The sequence below is a fragment of the Silurus aristotelis genome, assembly GCF_946808225.1.
Source record: "Silurus aristotelis genome assembly, chromosome: 19".
Lineage (NCBI taxonomy): Eukaryota > Metazoa > Chordata > Actinopteri > Siluriformes > Siluridae > Silurus > Silurus aristotelis.
This window is the reverse complement of record NC_139592.1, coordinates 19,321,106-19,343,945: the sequence shown is the minus strand read 5'-3', so window position 1 is coordinate 19,343,945 and position 22,840 is coordinate 19,321,106. Positions and strand designations below refer to the sequence as shown.

At 38.6% G+C, this 22,840-nt stretch overlaps 1 protein-coding gene across 9 annotated transcripts in view; it reads right to left on the bottom strand.

Moving 5' to 3' along the window:
- fmnl3 (formin-like 3) overlaps positions 1-22,840 on the bottom strand; it is a 268,194-nt gene that overhangs the window by 218,487 nt on the left and 26,867 nt on the right. For 5 of the 9 annotated variants that reach the window (XR_014538115.1, XM_083570484.1, XM_083570481.1 and 2 more), the window contains exons 5-25: positions 20,536-20,619; positions 19,992-20,120; positions 17,997-18,105; positions 16,518-16,594; positions 15,030-15,123; positions 13,552-13,626; positions 13,341-13,451; positions 12,507-12,656; positions 11,685-11,786; positions 10,441-10,825; positions 8,645-8,728; positions 7,825-7,949; positions 6,995-7,197; positions 5,585-5,819; positions 3,549-3,617; positions 3,373-3,453; positions 3,149-3,278; positions 2,133-2,293; positions 1,692-1,793; positions 990-1,082; positions 373-496 (exon numbers count right to left, since the gene is read on the bottom strand). Coding sequence is in view for 8 of the 9 variants with exons in the window: in XM_083570484.1 (XP_083426610.1) it covers positions 373-496; positions 990-1,082; positions 1,692-1,793; positions 2,133-2,293; positions 3,149-3,278; positions 3,373-3,453; positions 3,549-3,617; positions 5,585-5,819; positions 6,995-7,197; positions 7,825-7,949; positions 8,645-8,728; positions 10,441-10,825; positions 11,685-11,786; positions 12,507-12,656; positions 13,341-13,451; positions 13,552-13,626; positions 15,030-15,123; positions 16,518-16,594; positions 17,997-18,105; positions 19,992-20,120; positions 20,536-20,619 (2,723 nt within the window). In the remaining variant the exon portion in view is untranslated. Of the gene's footprint in view, positions 1-372; positions 497-965; positions 1,083-1,691; positions 1,794-2,132; positions 2,294-3,148; positions 3,279-3,372; positions 3,454-3,548; positions 3,618-5,584; positions 5,820-6,994; positions 7,198-7,824; positions 7,950-8,644; positions 8,729-10,440; positions 10,826-11,684; positions 11,787-12,506; positions 12,657-13,340; positions 13,452-13,551; positions 13,627-15,029; positions 15,124-16,517; positions 16,595-17,996; positions 18,106-19,991; positions 20,121-20,535; positions 20,620-22,840 lie in introns of all 9 variants that reach the window. The other 4 variants (XM_083570487.1, XM_083570485.1, XM_083570486.1 and 1 more) reach the window with 2 other exon arrangements.

Sequence of the window (22,840 nt, the reverse complement as noted above, 5' to 3'; positions counted from 1 at the left end):
TTTGTGTCTGGGAATGCTCTCTGTTTTACCACCGCCTTTAGTAAATGTTTAAATTCCAGTAGGTAGTAACAAGAGACACAGACAAAACACTTGTTAACCTGGTTAAAACCAAACAAAAACATTAGCTGGGATAAATTCTTCCCTTTTGATCCCAGTGACAGGAGAATGTTTCGTCTTAAATTGCATCTCTATTTGTTCCCTGAGAACAGTTTTGATCCCAATTTCTAGTGTCTTAGTTTCACTACTGTTCGCTTGGCTGTAGGGGACACTGTGTAGCATAACAGACGGTGCACTGCCGCTCTGAGGAGCCCAGCACCACCACGGTGATCCTAGAGTTGGGAATGATGGGGTTTCTAGTCCTATTTTTCCCACCTGTGATGATGTCCTCAATTGTGCCGTCTTTGCCCTCGTAGACGGGGCGGTGGTCTTTGGCCTGGCGCCGTCTCAGCTCGGCGATTAGCTCGTGCTGCTGCTGCCTCTTTTTCTGAGATTGCACCTGTAGCGAAAAGACCATACTCGTTTTCTACAAAGACAATGATACAGCAGCCCAAACTTTCAGGAACATCATGTTCATCATGTGGCAGCAATGCAATCAAGTAAAAACAGAACAAGAGCTTCAGGCAATGTCATCACAATGAGACTGGAAAAACTGATGGAAATCATAACTCAGTTACGAGATAAATGTTGCAACGCCTTGTTCCGCAGGCCACAATATGGGGCCACGGTAAAAGCCTGAAGGCATGGTAAGAAAAAAATAAGCAGAAACAGAGGCAAAGGCTAAAGTGTGGTTCAATTTATTTATATATATATATATATATATTTTTTTTTTTTTTTATATATATTTTATATATATATATATATATATATATATATATATATATATATATATATATATATTTTTATATATAGAAATATATATATATAGAAATATATATATAATGTGTGTGTGCCTGTGTGTGTTCCACTTGATGAAAGTTAACATGTCATACCTTGGGGTCATGCTGTTTGGCCTCCTGAGCAAGCAGTTTCTCCCTCATAGCTTCCTCCTGTTTCTTCCTCTGTTCGTTTTCGTCAACAGCATCCTGAAAACACACACACACACAAACATTGTTACAGAAGTCCGGTTTAAACAGTTTACTTTACGTTACAGTCTCCACGGATTTTCCAAAAAAGAAAAACCTGAATTTTGTAAATGTGCTTCTGATTACGCACACACTCACACTCACACACACATACACACTCACACAGCCCCTGAGGCTGCCTGTCCGTTTCCTCACGCAGGTCGATAAATCAATGTGAAGGACAATGTGAGGAACAGGCGTGTGTATGAGTGTGTGTCCGGGTCAGAGCAGAGAGTGCTCGAGTCCAGCCTAAACACAGCCAGTGCTCTTTAAACTAAACCCAGCTGCATCTTCCTGTTATTCATCTGTCGTTCCCCCTCTCCTTCTCGCACCCTCACAACTATATCTCTACGCTACACGATGCATGGACACTCACGACCAGAACATCATTTAACCCCTAAACTTCCAGGAGTTTCTATCATTCAGCTGATGCTTTTAGATAAAGAACAGCAGGTGTTTCCTTGTTCTTAATCCGCTGCATAATTAATAATAATTCCTGTATAAAAGTATATGCTGTGTTTGCTTGTCTTTGTGCATGTGTGTGTAAAAAAAAAAAAATGCTGAGCATACTTTGTAAGCTTTGATGAAACGCACAAACACGGGGAAGAACACCGACGGAGGAGTTGTCTTGGGGCTCTCGCCAAAGTACATCACCACAGTGTTAAAAGCCTCCTGTATAAAGGTTGAAGGAAAAGAGTACAACATAAAAAATATTATATTTGTTCTGTAGCAAAGCAGTATAGTTGTTTGGAGCAAGATACAGAGAGCTGAATTCTTGAATAATTGCATGTTTTTATATCTTGGTGGGTCGACATAGACATCATGACAGGAATGTTCCATATTTTTTTAATTCTGGGCATTTTTGGTTAATTCTTTTCTGGCTAGTCCTCCCTTTCGGAAAAATACTTTGATCCTTAACATTTTTGAGTTACTGAGGTTAAGGTTTGGTTTAGCGTAGCACTGAACTAACAATTATGTCCTCACAAGGATCGTAACAGAAACATATATTACCTCAGCAGTCTTAGAGTCTTTCTGCAGCTTATCCAGTTGCATGTCACTGGCTTGCAGGAAGCCCTTGAGGACAGCATGATCATGCAGACTGCACTCTCTTCTGATCAGTTCCATTCCTTTTCCCAGCTCCTTTACATCCAGCAGCACATTCTCCAGAGACACTGCACACACAACAAATATCATTACAGGGCCAAGCACTGAAGGTGCCTATTCTATTCTACCTTTTTGTATTTTTCTTCTCCACCTGGATAGTTTGTCTATGGCAGCCCATAGAACCGTCTTGTAAAAAGTTGTCAAATTTGGCACACTGGCTGAAAAGGTTTCATGGAACATCTTTCCAAAATTTGGGGCAAGTGCTGCCAACAATCCCGTGCCATTAGTAGGTCAAATTTGGCCTAAGCAGAAGTATGTTTGTTGCCATTACATTTTAAATGTGCCAGTCATTGCTGGAGTCCCTCTATCTTTTTTGCCTCACATCATCTAAACCTCACAGAAATTGTAAAAGCAACTTGTGAATTAATCAAATGGTTTGCCAGTAATGGGCCGACAAATCTAGTCACCAAACAGGAAGTGAGGCTGTATCACAGCCAGAGACTTTGTGCACTGACAAAAAAACTAAATGGCAGCTTCAAGATCATGACCTGAGGCTATAAAAAAAACCTCACGCTCACATCACCATTAATAGTTACAATAACATGCTAAAAATCCTTAACTGCCCTGTGCCACCCCTTTTCCAAATTAGGACCAATATTCACCAAATTTGATTTAAAACATTTTGATGCCAATTTTTCTAACGTAATGGCTCTGATTTCTTATGACTGCTTAGGTAACAGTGCATCTATAAATGTGGGGCTCATCAAGCCTAAGGGCTTGAATCACAATTGGGTTTTTTTTCCCCCAAAAAACATATCATTAAGGGGATTCTAACTCATATCAGCAACCAAAAAGTGCCGAATGCTAATAGTTATGTTATAATATCATCGCGAGTCTAATAAAAACAGTGTGCGTTTACTTGCCTGCTGCGGCTTTGTCCACAAAGTGCAATTCATTGTAGAAGTTCGCAAGCTCCGGGTATTTCTCCTTCACTATCAGAGCGATGTAGTGAAGTAAGGTCATCTTGCGATCAGTAGACTTTGTGTCTAGCAGCTGAGACAACACAAACACAGAGCAGTTAAAAAATATAGAAAGACATGTACACTAGATTCACACAGCAAAACAATCCCAGTGTCATTCATCATACCAGATCTAAACTTTGGAGTTTGAATCCATAGACCGAGCCTCTTTTACTACTGTTCATGTAGTTACCCAAGGCCAAAATAATCTGTGTAAAAATATAGGAGAAAATGTGTCAGATTTATGACAGATTTAAGATAGATTTGCTTAATAGAGTATTATGCATGACAGAAAATCCCCCACCTCAAGCATTCTTTTTAGCTTTGGAGAAGACTTCACTGAGGCTGAAGCAGCAATGATGGCATTGAGTTGCTGTACAAAAGAAAGATTATGGTAACCACTGATGGACAGTCATTCTATATATTTTTTAGTAAAGAGATAAAGGAATTTTCTTTCTACTATCATCTTACTAGTAAAATTATCACCTAATAAAAGCAATGTATTAGTAGGAGCAGAAATAACAGTTTTTACATTACAACAGTAGCAAAAGTATCACAGTTGTGAAATGAGGAAAAGTAATAATAATGGTGGCCATGGTATTACTATGCTAGTAGGAAAAGGAGTAGAGACAGTAGTATGAATGTTAGCGGTATTAGCATTAGTAGTATGAATGTTAATAGTATTGATAGTAGTATTAGTGTTAGTAGTATGAATGTTAATAGTATTGATAGTAGTATTAGTGTTAGTATTACTATTATTATTAGAAGTTTGGATGCTAATAGTATTGATAGTAGTGTACATGCTAGCAGTAGCAGTAGTATGAATGTATGCAGTATAAATGTTAATGTTATTGATAGTAGTATTAGTTGTATTAGTAGAAGTAGCAGAAGTAGCAGTAATATGGAAGTTAATAGTATTAATAGTATTGTTAGTAGCAGTACTATGGATGTTACTAATATTGATAGTATTGTTAGTAGTAGCAGTACTATAGTAGATATAATATGAATTACAGAAGTATTAGTGTTAATAGTAACAGCAAAGGTAGAAGAAAGAGGAGTAGAAATTGTAGTAAAAGTAGTTGTATGAATGTTAGAATGTTGCTATTAGTAGAGTAAGTTTTAGTAATAGTTGTATTAGTAGTAGCAACAGTATTAGTATTGGTATTATTATTAGTAGTATTAGCAGCATGAGTAATATTAGTAATAGTAGAAAGAAGTAGCATTAGTCTATTAGTTGTAATAGAATTAGTATACATTTTAATTCCCATTAGAAGTAGTCCTTAGTTAATAATAGCAGCATCAGCCAAGTAAGCAATAGTAGTACTACTGCATCAGCAGAATAAGTAGTAGCAGTGTATTAGCATCATAAGTAGAATAATTAGGTGTATTAGTAGTAGTAGTAGTGTCAGTATTAGCATCATCAGTAGGAACATCAGTAGTAGTAGCAGTAGTAGTAGTAGTGTTGTTTTTAGCAGCAGTAGTGTTAGTAGAAGTGTAGTTATAGTAGTAGTAGTAGTAGTAGTAGTAGTATGAGCATTATCAGTAGTAATATTAGCATTATCAGTAGTAGTAGAAGTGTAGTAGTAGTAGTAGGAGCATTATCAGTAGTAATATTAGCATTATCAGTAGTAGTAGTAGTGTTGGCCTCAGCAGCATAAGTAGTAGCAGTAGTGTTAGTAGAAGTGTAGTAGTAGTAGTAGTAGTAGTAGTAGTATGAGCATTATCAGTAGTATTATCAGTAGTAGTAGTAGTAGTAGTAGTAGTAGTAGTAGTAGTAGTAGTGTTGGCCTCAGCAGCATAAGTAGTAGCAGTAGTGTTAGTAGAAGTGTAGTAGTAGTAGTAGTAGTATGAGCATTATCAGTAGTATTATCAGTAGTAGTAGTAGTAGTAGTAGTAGTGTTGGAATCAGCAGCATCAGTAGTGTTAGTAGTAGTAGTAGTAGTAGCATTATCAGTGGTAATACTAGTAGTGGTATTAGCAGTATCAGGAGTAGTGTCAGTATTAGCATCATTAATAGTAGCATCAGTAGCAGAGTAGTGGTGGTAGTGGTAGTAGTAGTAGTTGTAATAGTAGTAGTAGTAGTGTTGGTATTAGCATCAGTAGTATTAGTAGTATAATTGTTGTGGTAGTAGTACTAGTAGTAATAGTGTTTGAATTAGCAGCATCAGTAGTAGTAGTAGTAGTAATAGTAGTGTCAGTAGAAGTGTAGTAGTAGTGGTGGTATCAGTATTAGCAACATCAGTAGCATTAGTAATTGTAGAAAGTAGTATTATAAGTTTTAGAAAAATGTGAAAAATTAGAATAGAAACGATTTCGCCCTTCATTACTAAGCTAACTCACCGGGGTCAACATGCTGATGTTGTCATTAAAGTTCCCCACGAAAGTGACGATGCTCATCCTCTGAGTAAGGCGCTCGATCTTGCTGAAGAGAAGCATGAAGCGGTCTTCCTCAGCCAGCTGCTCAAGAGGCCTGCGTTCCCTCTCATACTGACGCATCAGCTTAGTCTCAGCCTCCGTGGGCAGGAAACGCATCAGACACTCCACAAAGTCCACTGGCAGAGCCTTGAGATCAAACCTGTGATCATCCATACATGCATATCAGTGACTTAAGCGTGTAATCCAGGAGGAAGATGAAAACTGGCTTTGTTTCAAAGTACACTAGATCAAGAAGCCTATTATGAAGAAATGTTATGTCACCAGGTATGGAAAACAAATAGAATTTTCTCATCAGATGATACTGCAGCCTGGTCATAAGCATGAGTAATACGTCACATGAATGGCCCATTAGATCATCATTAATTAACACAATATTAGGATCCTGACTTTATCTTATTATTTTATCAGAGATAAAGAAAATGGACTGAAATGGAATTATAGCCCACTTGTTCTTTCCTTACTGAATGTTACAACCAGTTTTATATGCAGTTTAAATTCAAAACGACTTTTGCTGTATTTTCTCCCCATCCCGAGGCTTCCTGAGGTTTGGCCAGCTCCAGTCACGTCCCACCTCGTGAAGATTATGGACCTATGGATGATCATGGAGAAGTAGATGCCGAGTGTTTAAAGGCCCTGGCATGGAGAAGCTGATGCTGGATCTATGATGATCACAAATTGTTCTGTATTGTTGAAAGATTTATGACCAAACTTTTGATGTCACCCATATGAGGATGGGTTCCCCTTTGAGTCTGGTTCCTCTCAAGGTTTCTTCCTCATATCATCTAAGGAAGTTTTTCCTTGCCACTGTCGCCACGGCTGCTCATCAGGGACAAACGCACACCATTCACCTTCACTGTTGTTTTCTGTAAAGCTGCTTTGAGACAATGTCTGTTGTGAAAAGCGCTATACAAATAAACTTGACTTGACTTGACTTGACTTGTATTTTCATGCTGGATTTGTGTTTATGTGACAAAACGTAAACCTGTCATAGGTCCAGGTTTATGTTTATTTCAGTTTAAAACTATCTCAGTTTAGCTCCAGTACTCCTTATAATTTAGTCCAGAATGTTTAGTTTCACTTCTGCTTCTCCTTTTTTTTTTTTTTTTTTTTAAAACACTGATTACATAAAGGTTGCTTTGTTACAGTTAATTTATTTTAGTTACATTTATCTTTGTGATAGCTCTGTTCAGAGTGATGACAAATTCATGTCATCTTCATTAAACAAAAAGTTTTCAGAACATTTTCCATTATTGACCAAATGAGCTTTTTTTTCCTTTAAATGAATCCAGGCAGGAAATGGTTACAGTTACTCACGTTTGGATGGCTCTGCAGATCTCCTCCGTGCTCTTGTTAGCTTTGCGTAGCGTGATGGCCAGGTTCTTGGAGCGATTAGCGTCCAGCAGCTGAACTTTGTTTACGGCCTTACTGGATGTTTTGCTCTTTGTGCAAGACAGATCAACCACAGGACCTTGTGCTTTTGTCTTAAAGAGCTCCTCGAATTTCTCCAGGTCCAGCTCCTACTCACAACCCAAAAACACACCAGTTCATCAGAGGAATAAATGGTGCATCCACACATACTGTACAGAGGTGGACATATTATAAATACACTAGCATGAATGTGTTTGCCAGATACCATGACATGCTAACCTGGTGCCAACTATTGTAATTAAATTTAAAATTATTATTGAGATTGACTCATTAGTACATTTTTCATTCATCCATCTTCTGGTACAATGTCTTTATCTTTGTCTAACACCCCCTTTCAGAACATATTATATTACATTATGAATATACTATTCAACAGGTGAAGACGGACCAAAGCTTTATTACGATTTGCATATTAAATGTGTTCATTTGTGTTGTACAAGTTATGTAGACTAGGGTAAAAAAAAAAAAAACAGGGTCGGAGTTAAGCTTCGACAAGCCTCCAGCTCCACACAAGTGGACTTCTAAGTCTGGCCATCATCCACATTTTTTTATCTGATGAAGGAAAATGCAAGCTCAATGCATTTTGTGCTAAAGTTACAACATAGTCTCAGTGTGCACTATGTTGCTTAGTTTGATTACTGTCTCTGCATCTCTTTATATTTCAGATTGTTAGCTTGATAGCAAACTCGTAGACAGCGTACCACAATGAGACTCACCTCAAGCACTCGTTCGTCATCGATCTCATTGAAGACGGTGCCATTGATCTGGTTGGGCTTCAGAGCCGCCCAGTTAAACACAGGAAGACGGAACTTGGTCTTTATGGGCTTCTTGATGCGGATTGCTGCAGATTCATACAAAGAAGAGAAATGTATCGTTATAGTAGTAGTACATATACATTTAGGGCATTTGGCAGACACCCTTATCCAGAGAGTAATACAGTTATCTCATTCATACAACTGAGCAGTTCAGAATTAAGGGCCTTGCTCAGGGCCCCAGCACTGGCAGCTTGGTGGGGCTGGGATCTAAACTCTCCACCTTCCAATCAGAGGTCCAACTTTTTAATCTAAACAAGAGAAACTAGTAGTAGTAGCCCTATTATTATTATTTGTATTATTTAAGTGTATCATACAGCACTTATTATTTTTGTAATCCACACTTGTGCATTCAGTTCTGTACCATGCTTTCTTTTACACTTTCAACTTGATGAGAAATAAAAAGTGGCAGCTCCGTGGGTGGGATTTTATGGGTATGGGACTTTAAATCAGAAGGTTGTGAGTTTAAATCCCAGCACCACTAAGCTGCCACTGTTGGGCCCTTGAACAAGGCCTTTAACGCGTAACCGCTCTGTTGTATAAATTAGATAACTGTTAGTCACTGTAAAAAAAAACAAGGAAAAAAAAACAAAAAAAAACAGCTGCTGAGACACTTAATTATACCAAGTAATTAATAAAAAATAAATAAAAAAACCAGGAGGGATATGTCTGTTTTTATGTGTAAAAATTACAATAAAAAATGTTTATGCATTCATGCACTCACCTGATAAACCAACGCTGAGGATGACTGAGGGTGATGCTCCAGGAAGTGGAGGAGCCAATGGTGGAGGTGGAGGTGGTAGACACTCTGTTATAAAAGAGACATGACGCTTTAACTCTTTTCGGAAAGCTTCACATCCAACAGGCTATAAAAAAACCCACAACACTGCCAGCCAGCACAGGACATTATCAGCAATGAGGTTAGAGTTCTGGCTGACACAAATTTATCCTCAGTACAGCTGTTTCCCCAACAAAAAGGGTGTGTATGTGTGTTTGTGTGTGCATTTAAGCTCCCCTGAGCTGATAGGAAACTCCCTACGTTTCCCTTTCCTGTAGTTTAAACTGGTCACAAAACATGCAATCTTTGAAAGAAACTGAAAGACCAGATGAACAGAGTTGGTACTGGATCTGAGTCAAGGAAACTATCCAGAGCTTGTGAGTGGTGACAAACTGTAGGCCAAAAACATTATTATATATAGAAATATATATGGAGAAACATTTGTGAACACCTGACTATAAAATTCTTTTTGTGCTTTCTAAACATCCCATTCCATCCCATTTGCTCTTATAATAAACTCTTTGGGAAGATGGTCCACTAGATTCTGGAGGTGGTTGTAAAGATTTGTGCTCATTCAGACAAAATGTGTTAGTAATGTCAGATTCTAATGTAGGGGGAGGAGACCTGAAGTCAATCTTCCAATTATTCTCAAAGATGTTCAATTAGGTTGATATCAGAGCTCTATACAGTCTTCTTCTTCTTCTTTCGGCTGCTCCCATTAGTGGTTGCCACAGCAGATCATCCGTCTCCATACCCCTCTGTCCTCTACATCTGCCTCTTTCGAACCAACTACCTGCATGTCTTCCCTCACCACATCCATAAACCTCCTCCTTGGTCTTCCTCTTTTCCTTCTTCCTGGTGGCTCCATCCTCAGCATTCTCCTACTGATATACCCCATGTCCCTCCTCTGCACATGCCCAAACCATCTCAATCGTGCCTCCCTCACCTTGTCTCCTAAACGTCTTAGAGCTCTATACAGTAGCAGGCCAAGATCTTCCACTCCAACCGATGTAAACCATATCTTCATGGAGCTGGCTTTATGTGCAGGGGCATTGTCATGTTTGAACATCCCAATATTTTTGTACCAACTAATAAATAATTTTGAATTATGAATGTATGGACCTATTGCTACATTAACCTTATATTAGATCTGCCTACACTAATGATTCACATACTCAATCTGCCATTAATGTCAAAGTACTTATCCCCCTAAAACATCCTTTAATTGCTGTTGAAAGCACTTGGTTTCGGTGGGTTTTTTCCAGAGTTTTTTTTTTTCTCATGTTAATCACTCACTTCCCCATTTCCCCAGTGAATATATTCACTGCTCATGATGTCAGCCAAAATAATGACAATGCTGGGAAAAAATAACTTGAATTTCCAAAATGACAAGTTTCATGTCGCATCATAAGATCTTATGCAATAAACGAACAGATCTGATTAAAAAAAATTTTAAGTGAGTTTTGAGTGTAAAATTATATTTACATGTTTCTGTACAATATTAATGCCTAATGTCTTCAAATAATCTTATTGTACACAGAAACACCACACAGACCAATTAAATCTGGGACCATGGAGCTTACCCTAACTTCTCCTCTCATCTAGCTGTAGTGTACAATAGCAAAGCAAAAAATACCAAATCAACTTCTCACTCCACTTCTTTGGCCTTTTGGGATTTCAAAATAGCATCTAAATTACCTATGCAATTATCCATGTACCATCATACAATACTGTCAGCGTACCTGCTGATGGGAGAGGTGGAGGTGGTGGAGGTGGTGGAGGTGGTGGAGGTGGTTCAGGCGTTTCCACAGTAGCAGCGGGCAAACTGACACCCAGGATGGTGCTGACTGAGCCCAGCTCCCCGAAAGGAGCTCCAGTCATAATGTCTATAGCCCCTCCTCCTGGTGCTCCTCCTCCTCCACCACCACCACCAACACCACCACCACCACCACCCAGGGCCTCGATTGCAATGTCTCCGTCAGGCTGCTTCCTCAGGCGGATCGTCCCCTGCTGCTCGAGCTCCAGTAACCGCTTTTCGATGTTTGTATGCCTCTGGAAGGCGGCGTCCTTCTCTTGTATAACACGTCGAAGCGTGCGCACCTGAGAGTTCGTCGATTCGTACGTTTCCTGTGTACAACAACAGCACGAGAAGAAAATTTAAGGAGGACACAATATATCTGGATGTTCTTTTGAGTTTTAAAAAGGCAGGCAGTTATATTTAGAGCGCTATATTGCATGCAAATTTAACAATTGCAATGTAAACAGTTATATTTATTGCATTTGGCAAATGCCCTTATCCAGAGCGAATTGCAATTATCGCATTTATTTGTTTAAAGGCCCAAAGACACAGGCTGGTGGTGTTTAAATTTAAACTAATGACCTTCTGACCAGAAGTCAAAAATCGTAACCGTTGGCCTTCCCTAAAAAATATATACGAATTGAGACACGCTTTTTTTTTTTTTCCAGGTCTGTTTACATGGCAGTTCTGTTTTTGTACTTTGATTTGTTGTTTGGTGTAATCTGCTGATCAGTGACCAGTTTGTGGAAATGACTCATGCTTGGACTTCCCCATATGATCAAGGTATAATGCAGTGTGCTACATCAGGGCGTTACATAATATATATCGCATTCATAGCGCCAAGAACGTCCTTTGTGATGAATAAATATCTTATCAGAGCCCTGACTAAACATTTAGCCATTTAATTCATATTTACTTGCAGGTACATTAATTACACCATTACTTAACCATCAGCTTGTATGACCCCATACAAACGAATATGATAGAAATTTAATAGCATGTCATTCTCTTCTAAACTATACTATTGTATATAACAAAATAAATAGTTATATGAATGGTTATAATCTGTCAATGTGAGAACAGTATATTCCTGCAAGTAAATAACTGTAGATTATATAATAAAAACAGATCGTTTATAATGACGTCTATTTCCAAAAATGGTGCACAAAAAAAACACAAAAGTCATACCCGAATGGATGAAAGGTCCTTGTCTTTCTGTAGGAGCTGCTTCTCCAGCTCTGCGACTTTCATCACTGTCTCATTCTCCACTTCCAGAAGCTTCTCGGTCACCTAGTCCAGGGAGAGAGGGAGAAAATCATGGCAGAGAGAAGCCAGAGATGAGGAGGAAACAGGAAGGGAGGCAGAAGAGAGTGAGTTATTGATCCTAGAGTCCGGGCAGCCATCCCATACCCATTTCACTGCTGCTGAGGATAATGATGCCTCGATCTGCCTTCTATCTCCTTCTGTCTTTGTTATTCGTTCTCTTTCTACTTTAAGACAATACATATGAAATAAGCTTTCCCTCTTTCTTATGCAGCAGAAAAAGTCAATGGGATCACTTTCAGTTTTGAATTAGATATGTGATGACACACAACAGGGAATATCTGGGAAATTCTTTGTTTTTTTTCTAACGTCCCCATGATTTCTAGACCCAGAGAGTCATTGTCTAAGTCTCAGGGCATCGCATGACATACTGCTTAGATGCAAGCTGTACCAACAATCTGGGGAATTGTTTCCATTCCAAACATACTTTATTTTCGCCAAGTGTGAAACTAAAAACAAATAACACACCAGGCCACTTGATGCACTCAAACCCCACTGCATTTGAACACCAGAAAGTGTTCTAATGCTTTTTGAACACTTTCTATCAATAGATGTATCAGTGGATAATGAAAAAAAGTGATAAAACATTGCTCATAGTTTGTAGACATATTTACGGTCAGTTAACAAACCAAGAAAAAAAAACAGCATGCCAATATATTGTATGCATAGTGTTCAGTCATTTCTCACATGAGACAGGTGGTCCTCCAGTTCCTCCACTTTCTCCAGAGCGACGTTCTTCGTCTCTGCGTCCTCCAGCAGTCCTCCTACATCAAACACGTTGTCTAAGTAGGCCTGGATCTGCACTGCCAGCTTGTCGCTTTCTGTGTGCTTAGATTTCTGTAGGACAGAGACCCCAGGAATACAAATATCATAGTTGCAAAAAAGAACTAGAATGGAGCCAGAGGTTAATGCCGATTAACCAGTTTGTGTAAGATTCTACGAGTTTGTATGATTTATAGACTTGCTTTTTAATGCTGTGGAATTCTTGCTAGCGCCATAAACTATAAGATCGCAATCAATTTGAGTTCGAACTAAATAAATGTATCCCTACTTCTAATAGAAGGTAGCATTTGGATTTTTTAATGTATTCATTCAAATGACTCTTCATCTAATTAAATATGCACACAATGGCTTATTTAATCAAATGGAAAATACAGAACAAAAACTGGAGCATTTCTTATGATTTAAATTGAATATTTAATTACTTCTTATGTAAACGTATTGAAAATAACCTGTAGCGGACCTGTGGAGTAATCAGCATTAGTTGTTCAGCTTAAAGTAGGTTCAATTCATGACTTTTTGCCCCTTACAAAATAAAAACCTTGTAAAATTTAATAATAGACATCAAACGTACCAAAGTTGAAATCAAAATGAACGGGAAAAAAACCCAACAACGATATACCAGAAAAGTGAAAAGCATACAGAACTGTACAATTTATATTTAGATCTTTTTTTAATATTTGGCACATAGATTTGGTGCACAAATGTTGAAAAGTCCTTCATATAAAAGCAACCCCTTACCTCTAAGAAATCATCAAGACCCAGTTTAGTGAATTCGTACTGCAGATGCACACGGAAGTTCATGTCCTCCACAGAATGAACCACGATGTTGATGAACTGCATGCAGGCCACCTAGTATACGAGCCAAAACCAAAACAAAGCATCACGAAGATTAAAGATCACATCACAAAGGTAATGTTAAAGATATGGTTTAGCAGAGGAGTTCTCCTACCATGAAATCAATGTTTCCTTCTTCACAGCGGAAATACTCCATCAGCTTTTCGAAGCGGTACTTTTCTTTGCACACCTTCGGGGTAAAGGCAAATGTTAGATCGTTAGAAATGGCAGAAAAGACAAAGAACATCATGTGGACAAATAGAAAGGTGTCTATAAATTTGTTTTTTTTGCAACAAAACTAACTGATCACTCACAGTTTAACACAGAGAACATTTAATGTAGGGTACATCTGAAAGCCAAGTCTAGTTTTCTGTCCTTTTACTATTGAATGGATTTAATCAAAACCCCCAACTTGGTCTATCACTGAAAAGCTGAGGAATAAAAAAAAATTCTGTGGCTCCAGTAAGTAGCCAAGATATGATTAACCAAATAGTTTGGTAGGTATTTGCTTTATAGTCGACTGCAAAAAGAAGGTCCAGAGAGGTCAACTCCAGCCATTAGCTAAGACAACCAAGCTCCATGGCTGGTATTCGTGGGAAAGGACAAGTTTCAAAGGCAGAAATGAGGAATGAAAGCCAAACACATTCTCCCACACAAAGTGGGCTTGTTATTTATAGTGTTTATGTGTCACAAAATAACAGCGTCTACAGCAAGAATGTTGAAAGTTTACATAAATGGTGTTTAGAACATAACGAATGCTTAACCCAAATGAATTTTCATTCTCAAATCGTACATTATTGTGTATTATTGTTTCCTGAACTAAGTTCCTGAGCTACTTCACTTCGAGTTTGAGGTTTTAATCGTTCACTTTTCGGCCACGTTTTCGTTCTATTCAGGTTGAATAAGATTCAACCTTTCCAGATTTCCTTCCAGAGAACCTACTAGAATCTACTGGATGCTATGCTATTAAGAGTCATAATTAGATGCTTTTGGAATTATTTTTATATAATACACACTATGATTTTAGAAGAACACTTTCTTTTAATAAGGAAAGGAATGTTCATTTGGTTTCCTCTAAAAATCTGAAATATGATTGTTTATATGGCAGTGATTAGAACGCATTATCTGATCATCCCGAAAAATGCCTATGTGTGCAAACAGGAGGCTTGGGGTTATTGAGAGCTTTTGTGAATCATGCATTGGTTCCCACATTGTTCAGAGCACTCCAGGCAGCGTGTAGTAATTTCCTAGTTTCCGGCATTTAGCAGGCTGGACTAGCAGAATGAGGGGGAAGGTTAAGAAACGATACAGCAGGCAACTCTCTCCCACCAAATTGCTGATCTTTATCACACACTGCATTTGGTTCGTATTTGGTGAGCTTAGAATAGTTTGGCCTGTATTTAAAACACAGACACACACATACAGTATAATACTTTCCCACCATTTAGTCTAAACATTAAAGGTTAGTTATAGATTACTGGAACTTCCCTACTGCACACAATAACCCAAATTCATCAACTGTCAACACTTCTATTCCTGTCCAGACTTCATATCACCTATACAGCGTTGCGTACAACCGTCTGGGAAGGTTACCTCTTTGAAGTTATCAAATGCTGAGAGGATGATTTCATGGCCTCCTCGCACAAGACACACAGCAGCCAGAAGCTCCAGGACCAGCGCTTTTGTCCTGCACCAAAAAAAAAAAAAACAATGACAACCATGAATATTTGGCTCCTTCAAGAAAAACTAAAGAAGGTCAAAGCAGAATCCACACAATGAGCCAACTGGCTTAAGTTACAAGTCATATATCAGGCTAAACCCTATCCACCTAGCCTGTCTAACATCTGTCCTTCCGGGGGAAAAACTCTGCTTTGTGTCCATTGTTTGAGAATTTTTTAAATCGTGAACTGAAGAGGCGATCGCTAACTCCTGTTTGTGGTTTGGTTTTGGTATTCGGCTCAGGTTTAATATCCAGACTGGGTTACGATGAGACTGCAAGACATTTTTGTTAGTGAGAAAAGGAGGCGCTAAGGTAATAGTGCTATGTGGATATGTAAGAGTGACTGGCGCAAAATGTGTCATTAATTAATATGAGAGCTGTGAGCTGTTTTCTTTAGAGATACATTGGTGCTGCTCCCAAGTACATTGAGGACCACCCGAGCACAGTATATTATATTCCATTTTTTTCCCATTCATTATTCCCAGAAAATTGGCTGTGGGAAAGCAGGAGTATCAACCTAATAAACACACACATCCACCTTATTAATACTTGGACGTTGATTTTCAGATACATTTAGTTGGATTATTTTATTTAGCTACTACCTTCAAATTTCTGTGCTGAATTAATATTCATAGTAAAATGTAAAAGGTGATACTAATATTAATACATGACAAACTGGAATAAACTAAGACTGTTTGCAATTTTTTTTCTTCAATATCATGTAGTCATATTGTGGAAGAAATCTGAGATATACAAGGGCATACAATTTTACAGTGATGTCAATGGGTGGCTATATTTTTAGCCTCTTACAAACACACGCATTATTAGCACACACGCTAATAACACACGCTAATTTTCAAGTTCACGATTTCTTCTTTTTTTTTCTTTTTTTCTCCAAGCGTCAGAAACTGTATGAAACATCATGAGTAAAAAAAAAAAAAAAAGAAAAAAAATCTTAAAATGTGAATAAAATAATTTGTGACTGAAATAAATGTAATTTCAATATCAAGTATGAATGTAAATGGATCAATTCATATTATTCATTAATATTTGCTATATCCATTATATATATTGTTCATATACATGAAATAACTAGAAAAAAATATTATACACAACCACTATATCAAATTTCAGATCTGTGGGAAACAATGTTAAGATCTTATGATCCAGACATACAGTACTGCTTCATTTACAAACCCTACATCTTGTTAATCCACCATAATCCAAAGAGTTTATTTATACACCATTATAACTACTCCAAAATACACATATAAAACCATTTAAGGTTATAGCATTGAACTGAACATTTTTCCAACAGACAATTCAACCTTTTGTACTGGAGGTGTGGGGCTTTTACTCACCGCGAGTTTTTATTGTTCATGCTCAGGGCGATTTCATTAACCGCATGCGCATGGGACATGACCATGTTGAAACCATACTAAGAACAAAAAAGAGTACATAATTAGGGTTGATTAAACACTACTAGATTTGAGCTTTGTATGACTTCTGATGCACAACACAGAGCTATTCTCTTTATGGTTTACAATAAGCCCTGATTATAAACGCCGTAATAATAAGCTCCACTCTTCTGGGAAGATGTTCCACTCGATTTAGTAGTGTGCACGTTGAGATTTGTGCTTATTCAGCAACAAGGGTGTTAGTAAAGTCAGGTATTGATGTGCGGAGATGTTTGGCATGCTCCTGTTGGCAGATCATCTGTCTCCATATCAGTCGGTCCTCTACATCTACCTCTTCCAAGCCAACCACCTGCATATCTTCCATCACCACATCCATAAACCTTCCTCTTTTTTATCTCTCCTCTTTCTTCTCCATCCTTAGCATTCTTCTCTGGATACACCCCAAATCCCTCTTCTGTACATGACCAAACCACCTCAATTACGCCTCTCTCACCTTGCCTCCAAAACGTCCTGACTGCACGGCCCCTCAAATAAAATCATTTCTAATCCTGTCCATCCTCGTCAATGAAAATCACAGCATCTTCAGCTCTGCCAATTCCAGCTCCGCCTCTTGTTAATTCCGCTGTCTCAAAACCACAACATTGCAGGTCTCACCACAGTCTTACTTTGAACTTTAAAACTTTCCCTTTCACTCTTGCAAATACCCATCACAAATCACTCCTGCCACTCTTATTCACCCACTCCACCCTGCCTGCACTCTTTCCTTCACTTCTTTAACATGCAGGGTAAATTTATATATCCTATAAAAATGTGTACCTCCAGCTTTGTGGTATCAGTTTGGTAAAAAAAAAATATATATATATAGCAGGTGTCCTAATACTTTTGACCATGTAATATACCTGACTATCTGTCAGTAATATTGTAAGCCGAAGCTAGCTGCTTTCAAATGTAAAACAAATGTATTTTAGCATTTCGTTGAAAGCTGTGATCCCAAAACATCTCCATATATTCTGTCTAGGCAAAAAAAAATCCTTAATGTCAGTAAACTAATGGATTCTTTCTGACCTGACAGGAAACATGATAGACAAGCAAGCAAACCCAACACAATTTATTGTCCTGGTTAGATTATGCACATCATTTGGTTTGATCCTGAAGATCATTTTGTTCCTCTGAGTAGATATCTATTGCATCACAATAACTGATTGCACCGTCTGTGTGAATTGAAGACATTTTTCAGAGGCAAAATACTAAAGCACGGCGTTGTTCAAACTCACAAAAACAATATCAATATCACAAAAAATATTGTAAACTTTTATTGCTCTGTGTAGTATAACTGTGGATAATATATGCTATTAAACCACTAGAGGGAGATGCAGTGTTACATGATTTTATACACCTAAAAACTCCCGTTGAGTAAAGTACCTGATAGTTCATGATTGCTCGGAGACACATGATGCACACATGCACGTCATCCTTTTGACTCACTATCCTGGAGTTTTTTATCGTTTTGCTGTTTGCTGCTGAACCATACCTGCAAAAGACAACGTGAAGTCGAATTATGAAACAGGGAGCCATGCGAGCTCGTTCTAACACCCCTTAACGTGATCATTTATCAGTAGATTATGCCAGGAGTATGCTACATTAAAAACAGATGCTTCAGTTCCTTTAGTTTACTGTGTTATATGCGTGCTGCTCTCCTTATGTGCCGTTTCAGCAATGTGGGTCGCATATCGGAAATCACAAAAGTGAGTCAGACACTTTCCTGCTTCAGCACACGCACGCTCTCGTCTACGCTGAATGTCACGCAGTATAGTGGTGATGTGGTTTCTGTAAGATTCATCTTCTCTGAATATAGAAGAAGCTTAGAACATGTTTCCTGTACACAGAACACAGGATACCAACATCTTCTCGATACTTACTTTCAGGGTAACACAGTTGCTGCGACAAAAGAAGCATGAAAATAATACACTCACAAAACATTGTAGGGATGGGGGGGGGGGGGAGGGTACAATCAATTCTCAGATATGTAAAAGTACCAAATCATGTAGACTGACAAGTTATTGTAATAGTACAATATAATCTCGCACAATATATAAACAAAAGTTTGTGGACAACTTGTTTTTTTGAACATCCAATTCCACATTTAGTCTTCATTTGCTCTTAGAATATCCTTCACTCTTCTGGGAAGATGTTCCAAAAGATTTTGAGAGTACGCTAGTGGAGGTTTCTGTTTTTTCAGCCACAAGGGTGTTAGCAAAGGCCGGTATTGATGTAGTGTGAGGAGGAGGCCTGCAGGTCATCATTAAAGAGGTGTTTAATAGTTTTGAGGTCAGAGTTTAAGATCTTCCACTCCAACTCATGTAAACCATATCTTCATGAAGCTTGCTTTGTGCACAGGGGCACTGCTATGCTGGAACATATGCATGGAAAGTCATTGTATACAATTGTGTGTAACAGTTTGAAGAGGATTCACACATGGCTAGAAAAATCAGGTGTCCTAATACTTTTGTTCATATATTGTATATGTGTTTGTTTAATTTTTGCTTTCATTTTTTTTGTGTTTTAGTTTTTTTGTTGTAGTTTTTTTTTTGCTTTCTTTTTTTTTTTTTTTTTTGCTCTCATCACTTTATAAAGTGCTCATACTAACACTTTTCCCTCGTTTTCATAGCAGAAGATTACTCACAGGGACGTTTATAGCACATGCTTAATATAAACTAATTGCATACACATGTAAAACTTTCTGTAAAGAGATGTCAGTACTTTGTAACTATAAGTTTTGTACACGGAATTCTTCAGGATTGATGCTTTTGCACTTTTTTTTCTTTTAAAAAAAATATGACTCTTACTCTTGGTTAAGAACTTCTTATGATCTTCTAGAGAGAAAAAAATACGTTTTTAGTGAGGTAATGGATGTACCTCTGAATACGAATGCCCCCAAATTCGGGAATAATTCAGAATATGAATCGAAATTCATAGAGGTTTTCGTATCGGTTTACGCATAAAAATTCAGAATACGAATAATCCGCATGCCGATATCATAGTGAAAGGAGATTCGTCTCCTTCCAAACAATAATTCTCCTTCCTTCTCCTCTGAATGTCATCTCCATCATGCCAGCATTCACTTTTCTCAAAGGTAAAGTACCCAGTAAAGATGTTTTCCTCTTTTAGATGTTAAGGCACCATTAATAAATGCTAAATACTCAATAATATTAGTGCATATTGGTTGTATTTTTATTTTTATATTAATATTTGGGGTCGTTTGGAACAAATTATTATTAGAGTTTCTACATAGGCTTTATCAGGTGAGACAACACACAAGCACATATAGAAGCCAGCTGGCTTTTTTTTGTGAAAGCAATAAGAAAATGAAGTTGAGCAGAGCAGCACGAACACATCTACGTTACCTACAATACGTACCGAGGGACGGATTGGCGCACTGAGCGCACCAGGGTACTGAAACCGTTCTGGTGCAGATCCTCAATAGACCTGCTCCAGGACTTGTCCAGTGAGCCTTCTTCCCCGTTCTCCAGACCATCAAAATCCAACCTGGGTTGTCCACATACACACACACATGCGTACACACATTCACACGCACAAAAGCACAAATACAGGAGCATAGGGGTAAGGTTGGGGAGCAGCAGCTTTGGAGCTCGGTAAGAATGAAGGGTTATTTTGCATAGCAGCTAAGGACAATTTGAGTGTATTACAGCTCAGCAGGGTTCCGCAAAAGCCTTGAGTTACTGCAATGCAACATTATTATCAGCAAAACCATGTCTCACCCTCATAAGCACATTCACAATGTGAACATCCTTATTGGCTCAAGAGGAAACCTGGAGTGTTGGATTTATTGTGGAGATGCTAGGTTCAGAATTTAACCAAATCTCAAAGATGTCCTAAGAGGACTTGTGTTTTTGTCTGTGATGTAAACTGACAATATGTGTGTGTTGAGCTGTGGACTTACGTGACAGCGCACTGAGCAAAGGAGAGGTATTCCACCAGAATGTCCAGTCCTCTGTTCTCATCATTCAGGAACTCACGCACCCACCTGGCAACACACACACACACACACACACACACACACACACACACACACACACACACACACACACACACACACAGGTTAGCATGGCAGTCTACAGGAGGTCAGATACTAACTTCAGATTATAGAAATCAATTTTCTAATAAGGCAAAGACACAGATCATGTCAGCTGATGCGCGTAGTGCAGCAGCCGGCGCAATTCAGAATTACAAGCGTACATGCCATCATGAACCGTGAGAAATTATGTTGCAATTAAAAAAATCAATAAATAAGATTGACAGACAAACATTCTTCTTGGGCTATGGTTTTGTCCACCCCTAAAACTCTCTCACTATTATTCTAGAGACAAATTCTTCAATCCTACCACGTATAACAACAGTATATGAGTGAGAATTTACATCCACATCAGCAAATTATGACGATGAGGCAGAGTTTGTAAAGGCTGCGACAATATATGTTGCTGGAACTGTCTATGATTTGGACTCTACTGAGTTAAAGAAAGCGTGAAGGTAAAAGAGGAATTGAGAATGTGCATGCAAATAAAAGAGAAAAAAATTTGAGCGCAGGTTGCATAAAATCTGGGTTTCCCCTGTGCCTGGCAGGCACAGAATTTGATTTTTATCCAAATACATATAGAAATGTTTTTTCCCAGTTGTTTAGCTACACTTTTTTTGAGATGGGTGTGGGGGGTGGTGTTGGGGGAAGGGAGGGGAACTGAAGGAATTTCTCCTGCATTCAGCTCAAGAATGTGGAGGACATATGGCTGTGAGAGCGAATTGAGGAGAGGAGGCTGATCTTTTGACATTGGCTGAATTGAATCTACCTCCCCGGTGCTAGAACATGTCCATAGTCACGTTGAAATGATTATGAGGGGAACAGATGAGATCTATGAATGCTGGATTTGGCGTTGGAAAAAGTACAGATGAGAGAAATAAAGACAGACAGACAAAGGTAGAGAAGGTGGGGGCAAGGGTATAACACTGTGAGACAAACAGACTTTGTGGACTGAAAAGTCGGTGAGCTGAGTTGATCAGTTTCCTGTCTGACATCCCCCCCCCCCCTCACTCTGCCCCCTCCTCTCTTTCCTGCCAGATGCTATTTCAGACCAGTTTTGTAAAGCAAGGGAAAAAAGGCGCCTGATTTCAAGCCCGTGCAATAACCTCTGTTCCATTTTACACCGGTGCAAGAAAAGTCTGAAAATAGCCTGGGTGCTCTTTTTTTTCCTTTCCACTTCAATGGGAAATGCATTAAAACTCACTTTTACTGATGAGGAAAAAGAGCATGTGAATGATTAATGGCCCGCTCGGAACACAATGGAGGTACTCACATCTTGTACTTTGCATCCTTTTGATGAAAAATCAAACGCACTGTGGCTTGGAGCCTTCTGCACTTTTCTGAGTCACTTTTCTGCTTTATCTGGATAGTCCTACATGAATAAGTATCTGTACTTCCCATGCAAATATTAGGATTTGGGAATGAGAATCTCACTTGGATCAATTTGTTGAAGAACTGCTGCTCTTGCTGCTGTAATCATGAACAAGCTCCTGTTCTCATCCCAGGACATTTACTCACAATCTGCTCATAATTGCACCCCATCCCATCATACATTCTCATCAGAACTGATAAACTATGAAAAGACTAAAAATAGATTAGCTTTTCTTGAATAATGGTAATATAACCGCTATAAGCCAGGGTTGTTTGCCGTTTTACAAGTTTGCTCAGCGTATGAATGAATTCGCCATTGCACTGAGAAGCACTGGGTTTTACGGTGAGTGGCGCTCTTTTGTCTTTGTGTGATTGTGAGTCATGGGATGGGTGTGTACACACATGTGTGTGTGTTTTGTGTCTTTTCACACACTCCATTGTTGGATGCTCGGGCTTCCTGCCTCTCTAGCGAACACAGCAGTGTTTCCTGCTGATGAAATTGGATGGAGGGTAGGTACAATGAAAACCATCTGGACACACACACACACACACACACACACACACACACACACACACACACACACACACACACACACACACACACAGTGCTTTGTAAAGAGACTGGCAGGGCCAACAGCCAGAAAACTCTCCAGCCAACCCTTTACTACAGGAAATTCCCCCCCAAAAAAAGGACAAAAATTGTTAAAAGTGGAAAAGCCCTATAAGAACTATAGTTAGCGTTTAAAGAGCAGTTCAAAAACACACCTTCGTCTAATCAAACCCCTATCAGGCAGATAGAGAG